The 7,491-nt window shown below is 31.2% G+C and overlaps 3 protein-coding genes across 8 annotated transcripts in view; 2 read left to right on the top strand and 1 right to left on the bottom strand.

The window, feature by feature from the left end:
• Positions 1–6,363, bottom strand: part of LOC111636926 (39S ribosomal protein L18, mitochondrial-like) — a 35,385-nt gene extending 29,022 nt beyond the window's left edge. The window contains exons 1-2 of the mRNA XM_023382310.1: positions 6,207–6,363; positions 5,918–6,031 (exon numbers count right to left, since the gene is read on the bottom strand). Of these exons, the coding sequence (XP_023238078.1) occupies positions 5,918–6,031; positions 6,207–6,271 (179 nt within the window). The 5' untranslated portion in view covers positions 6,272–6,363. The remainder of the gene's footprint in view (positions 1–5,917; positions 6,032–6,206) is intronic.
• Positions 33–760, top strand: LOC111636924 (dynein light chain 1, axonemal-like). The gene has a single exon (XM_023382308.1). It carries the CDS (start codon positions 95–97, stop codon positions 662–664), a length of 570 nt encoding a protein of 189 aa, XP_023238076.1. The 5' UTR covers positions 33–94; the 3' UTR covers positions 665–760.
• Positions 1,084–3,851, top strand: LOC111636928 (28S ribosomal protein S23, mitochondrial-like). Of its 6 annotated transcripts, none has more exons than XM_023382314.1 (4): positions 1,084–1,133; positions 3,261–3,308; positions 3,426–3,587; positions 3,655–3,829. In XM_023382314.1, exons 2-4 carry the CDS (start codon positions 3,265–3,267, stop codon positions 3,725–3,727), a joined length of 279 nt encoding a protein of 92 aa, XP_023238082.1. In that variant the 5' UTR covers positions 1,084–1,133; positions 3,261–3,264; the 3' UTR covers positions 3,728–3,829. The 6 variants fall into 6 exon arrangements, with proteins under 6 accessions (XP_023238082.1, XP_023238083.1, XP_023238079.1 ...); XM_023382315.1 differs by having other exon boundaries at positions 1,087–1,129; positions 3,655–3,835; XM_023382311.1 differs by having other exon boundaries at positions 1,095–1,133; positions 3,372–3,587; positions 3,655–3,850.
• Positions 6,364–7,491: the final 1,128 nt, after the last annotated feature.

Below are 7,491 nucleotides of genomic sequence, written 5' to 3'. Positions count from 1 at the left end.
ATTGTAAGCCTGGATATTGGAAGATTCTGGAATTGTTTATAGTAGTAGTCATAGCAACCGCGGATGATAACACGAAATAGAACTATAAAGAAAAATGTCGGAAAGAGGAATTTCTCTCAAAGAAGCTTTAAAGAAATGGGAAGAAAAACATAAACAAAAGGCTTCGGAAGCAACGGTCATCCATCTTTACGGACACATTCCTTCCATAGAGAAGTTAGATGCCAGCGCATCCACTTTAGTTAAATGCGAAAAATTATCCTTATCAACCAACTGTATCGAAAAACTTAGTAATTTAGTAGGATTAAAAAATCTTAGGATTCTCTCCGTAGGAAGAAACAGAATAAAGTCTCTATCCGGAATTGAAGCGCTTTCGGAATCTCTAGAAGAACTTTGGGCTTCCTACAATCAGATCGACAAATTGAAAGGGATCGAAGCATTGAAGAAATTGACAGTGCTTTATATGTCCAATAACAAAATCAAAGAGTGGAACGAAATTTTGAAATTAGCGGAGCTTCCCTATCTGGAACACATCGTTTTGGTTGGGAATCCTCTGGAGCAGCAATTGAGCCGAACCGACGAATGGAGGAGCAAGATGGCTCGAACTCTCAGACCTGCTTTGAAAATTCTAGATGGAAAGGCACTGGGCAGAACTGAAGAAGATTAATCAAATCGTTCGATTATTTGTTTAGTACATACTGTATTTCCTTCGATTGTAAATAAATAAATTTAAAATACATTTTGAATGATTTTAAAAATAAAACTAATTGGCAGAATGTTTTAATCTATTGAATTCTGAAAATGTGAATAGAAAGAAAAGCTTTTAACGTACATAATTAAAATTTATTATTTTGTCAAGCGTAGAATTCGAAAAATTAATAAATTATAATGGGTATAGTGGCTTTATATAGCCGCATTAAAGCTAGGCACGGGCCCAGCTTTAATCATTTCTTTTTTTTTAATTGCTATTATAAATGAATTACAAATAATTTTAGAAATTTTTATAAATAAAATTTTTTGCAATTCTTAAATGCAAAATTTGAATTATTTTTTAAATATGCATTTCCCGCCATCTAGTGTTACTTATTAGAAATAACGATACGACATGAGGAGACAGTGGAATGAATTAGAAGTAGGTGAGTCTAATGAAAACTTGGTTCCCGTGTCGTAATCAGATATGACTATTATATATATATATAAATGGAAATATTAGATATTAATTAATAAATAGAGACCAGGGTTAAACTTTACCTACGTTCTAGCCTAACCTATAAACTGAGCTGTCCAGGTTAACTATCAATTTTGTCCGGGTATTTCGTGCTCAACCTATCGATTTTTCTTTTTGCTTGTATGATTGGTACACGTCTCCAATCTCCAATAGAGCTAAGTCATCTGTACTTCTTCTTTCTTAATTTAGGTTACGTTAATCCTATCCAAGTCTCCCCAGTCCCTAACTGTAACTGATTTAGCACGTTATTCTTCTCATTGCAAGATGACACTGCACATGCATCAGGAACTTCTGTTTGAACTAACCTCACCTGCCCACCGGGTTAGCGATTTTGAAAGGTGGCAACACTACCTATAAATTATCAATTATATGGTAATTTATTAGGTTAGGCTAGGTTAGAACGTGGGTCCCCACTGTGTGGCGTGACGGTGCATGTAGTAAAGTTTAACCGAGACCAGAAATATAAGTGGTCTTTTTTAAGTAATACCCCAACATTTTCTTTCTTACTTTTTTTTTTTAGTTATTAATAATGGTTACCATAGAGATATCACATAATATGGTCGACCCCCCCCCATAATGCTGTAGATACATTCCACTCTATAAGAATTTCACGTTGTAGGAATCCTTAAATACATGAGCCAATCGCAGCCCCGCACGTGTGCAATTTACGGACTACGGCTGTTTGAAAGGTTTTCTTCCATAAAATTAATTGATTCTAGACTAATTCGACTCAACATTTCTAAAACACGTATAATTTTTTGGGAATAATCCGTATAAACTATGCTATAAACAAAAAAATTGTAGGATTATTTACCGAGTGTGCACCGTTCGACGACGCCATTGCTTAAGCTTGTTTTCGTTGTGGAACAGCATGCTGAATGGCGGGTGCGTTTTCTGATAAGTTATTTTTCTGCGAAAAATTTGCTGAACTTTGGAGACATCATTAATAGAAATAATTTTTATGGCCGTTGAATAAGAAATGTTTTTTTCACAAGAAATGTATAAAATTACAGTACTGTATTAGACTTACGGTACCTAATTTATATACCGTACAGACGATAGTAAACTCAACTTACCCGCCTAAACTCTCCGTAACGTGTAAGTAGTTTGGCTGCTCGTCCACTATTGGTCCAGATTTGACCAATCCTCTCGCGACACGAGTCGGCGATGACGCTTTACTGCATTTTACGAGTCTCTTTTAGCGTCTTTATACGAATACGGTCACAATTTTTTCGCCACGATATACGAATCCGCATTATATGAACCCGCATTATAGGGGGTCAACTGTAGTTTTTGTATCGGTACATTTACACTTAATTTACATTGACACAGCAGTGCAGTGCTCTTATAAGCCAAAACAAGCTGACCCACATAAAAGTGTGCTCTGGTAAGCAAAGCTGCGTGCATTTCAAAAACTCAAAAACAGTTGATTTTCATACATTAGAGAATGTTCTTTGTGCATAAATAACATATAGCCTATACCGACGATTTTCAAACTTTTTTTGGCCACCGCCACCTTAGTTTCGTAAAAGTGTGCCCAATGCCCCTAACCATTTTCCCTTGGAGTGAGAAAGGCTTGGAAATATTCTTAAGAAAACTTTTCTATGAATCTCACACTGTGTCGACATCTGGAAATCATTAAATGCAAATCTTTTTCCTTACGTATTATAATAGAGTAAAGAGAAGGGTTGTCAGTGACCCCGACTGTCGCTTACGGTCGCTGTTCCGTCGGTACCTTGCCTCCGGTTTTTCCCTGCCGCACACTTATGTCTTTTTACCCCTCTAGATTTACTTCGTTTCCTGTTGGCCTATACGGTAGAATCTCATTTTATGGGATTGCAAAACAATAAATTTTTTCACCGTATCCTGTCGAGTCAATGTAATTTTACCTTCTTTTGACAGATCTGTAACTCAAAATAATAGATTTTTTTCTAGCCTCATCTACTGTAAAAATTGTGTTTGTTTTAACGTTTAATTAATATTTGTTTGTTGTTTAAAACAATAAATTATTAATATTTGAATATTTCTTTGATAGAAACATGGCAGGAAGCAGATTAGAAAAACTCGGAACTATATTTTCAAGGTAAATTTAATTTGAGTATACTAAAAATTACTGTTTAATAATAACCCTGGTATTCTGTTATAGACTATATAAATTTAAAATAACTGGATTTTTATTAATTAATGTAAACTGTATTAGAATGACTGGTTTACTCCGTTCTGGAGCTCTTAAAAAGGAAGATAAGCCAACTTGGTATGATATTTATAAAGCATTTCCTCCTCTGATCGAACCAATTTTTAAAAGAGAGGTATCTGAGAAGGAAATTACTCAGATTTTCTATCCTGAAGATGTTTACAGAGCGTAAGTTAACATAAACTTTAGTCTAATTTTTAAAACTGAATAATTCAAAATTATTTATTTTATGTAGGAAATTTTACAGAAAATATGGTTCTGATATTATTGACATGGCTGATACATCACCAACACTGTCTGAACAGTAAGTTCTTTTCTGTCTTTTTTATAATAAACAGAGAGAATTTTGATGTTGCAGAAAGTTTATGAAATATTAATTTTTATTATGTTTCAAATAATTTTCAGTTAAAATTAGGAATAAATCTATATATATATAAAATTACATATCCTGACTGAGTGACTGATTCATCATCTCCCAGAGCAAACTGCTGAACCTAAAAAGATAAAATTTGGTACACAATTATGGTTCGGCATGAAAATGCACACTAAGAAGGGATTTTTCAAAATTCCCCCTGCAGGGAAGAGAGAGAGGATTAAAGCTTAACCTGAGGAACAGCTTCTACTGTACTATTTTAGAAGTGATTTTTTTTTGTTTTTGATAGTAATAACTTAATTTCCAAACATACAGTATTTACCAAATCATCCAAATCATTTGCCAGAGCACTGCCAGGCTCATTTGCTGGTTATTATATATATATATAAACTGAAAATTGGATAATACCAGATCGTCAAATGAAAATTTTATTTTTATAACCATTTAAAAGGGGTTTTTTTAACGAATAAACCGAAATGTTATGTCTTTTGAATCTGATGCTCACGTGAGTTCAAGAATTATTCAGAAAATGATCAATTATCAGATATTTTATTTAAATGCATTTTGGATCATAATTCTCACTGATCTCTCCTCAGTCTGTACAATACAAAATAATTTTATTGTTTTGTAATNAATAGATTAAAATATTCTACAAACAGAAAATCTAGTATATATTTTTAAAATTTATATCTTAACTATGCTTACGATTAATATATTTTATAATTTTGTCAGTAATCTGCCTGAAAACTATACTGTTGTGAAATCTTTGAGGTATCTTGTTTTTAGTTATGGCAATTTTTTTTCAAATTGAGTTCATATTTTTACTTTTCCAGCTATTATATATATAACACAGGAAAATATTAGGATCATGTCAAATTTGACACACTTAGTTTTTTGCAAATTTCCATGTTTTAAGACCTGAATCAAGAAAAGTAAAAAAAATTTTGTGGTTGTGTGTATATGCATATTGGCATCTATTTTGCTTAATTTCTCAGGATGGGTAAAGATTAAGAAACGAAATTTGGCATGGTAGTTTATGTATGAGGAGCATTTGTAATGCTATTAAATTTTGGTGGTTAAAGGTCAAGAGGATGTCATGTGTCATATCTCAAGAGAGGTAGGACTTAAAGATTTTATTTGTTATTAACATTTGCACTTTTTTATAAAACTCATATCTACCCTCAAAATTAAGCATTTTTCCATTGTATAGTAATTAAGAATATAAAAAGTTTTTATAACAAAATCTTATAACAGATGGTGTCTCTCACTAATTTTTTTGCTTAATAATATAAAAGGTATTTTTTTTAATTAAAAAATAGCTGAGAACTTGTTGCTGAATTTTCTTTATATTCTATTAGTTCATAGTTTTTTATAGTGTCAATCATTATGCAAAATATACTAAAATTGTACAGATAGATATCAAATGTTTTGTTAATACAGTAGAGCGTCGTTTATCCGAAAGTCAGTTATCCAAAAGCATTCCAGTTAACAAATTTAAATTTTTGCTAGTGCTGTGGCGCTGCAATCTTTGGCTATATCTTGGCCTACTTTAATATTTTTTTTTTTGTTAATGTGTGTGTTTTAGCTGGCAACACTGGAACTTTTGTGTGGTGTTTTTCTGAGGACTGTGTGTCATGCTGAATCGAACGTTTTTGATACTAGATTAACTTCTAAAGTATATTTTTCAATATATTTATTTTGTTTGTACAAAATAAAAAAATAATTTTTAACGATACAATAGCCACGATTATTATTTTAAAAAGTTTTCGTTAAGCTTAACATCGACGAAAATTCAACGCGAAGCGACATGCAACAGAGAAAAATTTCAACATGGGACAGGTTAATATATTTTTTCGTATATAATCGGTTATCCAAACAACCCCAGTCCCCAATTAATTTGGATAAATGACACTCTACTGTACTCATTAAAACTACTCTGTTAATATTGGCTGTCATATCTCATTTATAATTTGTTTCATTATTTTCTAAAAAACATTTTATTTTCTGAAAATAAAAATTCCAAATTTTGAGATAAAAAATTTCTAAATATTTTTTACAATGAATTATAATTTATTTATATGTATGTGAGGAATTTTCTAATATAATCATTTAATTATTAACTTACCTATACAATTGTTTACTAATTCCCCATTCTTTTGATGAAGCTGAGATAATAATCTCTCCACTGTTATGAACTACATTACCTGTTACATAACGACTAGATTTCTTTAATTCCAACCTGAAATATTTATTTAGAATTATTATTTTAAAAAGAATTTAAACATTTTTAAATATATTCTGCAACATTAAAAAAATTAAAATAAAAAAATGTTTATATTATAAATATTATTCTAAAGAAAACATAAGAATTTTAAATCATTCAAAACATATATAAAGTTAAAATATTTCATTACTTATGCCAATAGGATTTGTTTATCATTTCAAGCCCATATCCTGAAGGTTTACGTGCAAGAAACATCTGTTCCAGATTTCTTGGATTTCTGTTAACAAATTCTTCACAAAAAACATCATTTTCACTGAGCGGTTCTTCTGGAACAACCTTACTTTTTTCTAAAATAAAAAAAGTAAATATATTTATAACTATTCCATTCCAGGTTAATTAATTTTAATTAACGGCACGTCTATAATCATATTTTTTTAACTTAGAATAGCAAAGATATTGTACATGACAGATAAATGTAAAATATTGCTCAATTATACAGCTTTATTAAACTGTTGTATCTTAGGAAAACAAATCTAAATCCAGCTTTGCATACAGGCATGCATGCAAAGCTGTCAAAAGCTCATATCAGGTCCAGGGATACAGTAAAACTCTCTTGTTTATTTATTTTTTTTCAATAAATGATATACATAGAATAGTTCTTTATTATTAAAAAGAAGTCTTAAATATTTTATTTTCAGTTAGTAAAAATAACATTAATTTTATAGGGGGTAGGAACCACTACAGATCCCTAAGCTAGGGGAAAAATCCTCAACTCTCTCTCTCTCTCAATGGCCCTGCATGCACAACTTGATACCATTCATTAAACCTGTCTATTGACAATAGTTGCATTTTGCCTAGTAAAGCAACTTTAATATACAGTTTAATCCGATTATAACGTCATCGGATGTAACGACAACCCTCACATAACGTCAAATTTTTATCGTTCCACAATTTTACTATACTAGATAATGTTAAAAAACCCACTTGTAACAACATAAAACCCTGTTTTAACATCATATTTGAAGCACTCCCGAATTTATAAAATCAAATTACAGTGGGTGATCGGTTAACGAACATAATCCGTTCCAAGACTTTGTTCGCTATCCGAATTGTTCGTTAACCGATTATCGATTTACCATAGGTTTCTATGGGAATTTGATTACTTGGTTCTGGAGACCCCCCAAAATAAAAAAATATATACTTTCTTACTACCTTTATTTATATGTATTGATGATAATAAAAATACATACATACATAGTCTTGCGTTTTTATTAGTCGTGTTTTTTTTCTGTTTGAAAGGGTTAAAGAATCTGTCTAATGTCGATTGCTTTTCTCTCTTCTTCAGGATTTTTCGTAAGTAATTAATAGCATTGCAATTGCAGAAATCCCCAAGCCTTAACCTGGTTTGGATGCCATTCTAAGACCGTTGTTCTGACATCCTCCCACTTCTTCAAAGGATCTTTAATATAAGATAT

Source organism: Centruroides sculpturatus, unplaced genomic scaffold (assembly GCF_000671375.1).
Source record: "Centruroides sculpturatus isolate CEXI.00-Female unplaced genomic scaffold, Cexi_2.0 scaffold128, whole genome shotgun sequence".
Classification (NCBI taxonomy): Eukaryota; Metazoa; Arthropoda; class Arachnida; order Scorpiones; family Buthidae; genus Centruroides; species Centruroides sculpturatus.
This window is presented reverse-complemented; position numbering and strand designations above follow the sequence as displayed.

What these genes read in the sequence shown, in the direction of transcription:
- LOC111636928 (XM_023382312.1), top strand. Translation starts at nt 3,265, where the DNA reads ATGGCAGGAAGCAGATTAGAAAAACTCGGAACTATATTTTCAAG. An exon ending in CTCGGAACTATATTTTCAAG is followed by an intron (nt 3,309 to 3,371) that starts GTAAATTTAATT and finishes ATTCTGTTATAG; the next exon opens with ACTATATAAATTTAAAATAA. An exon ending in CCTGAAGATGTTTACAGAGC is followed by an intron (nt 3,588 to 3,654) that starts GTAAGTTAACAT and finishes TATTTTATGTAG; the next exon opens with GAAATTTTACAGAAAATATG.
- LOC111636924 (XM_023382308.1), top strand. Translation starts at nt 95, where the DNA reads ATGTCGGAAAGAGGAATTTCTCTCAAAGAAGCTTTAAAGAAATGGGAA.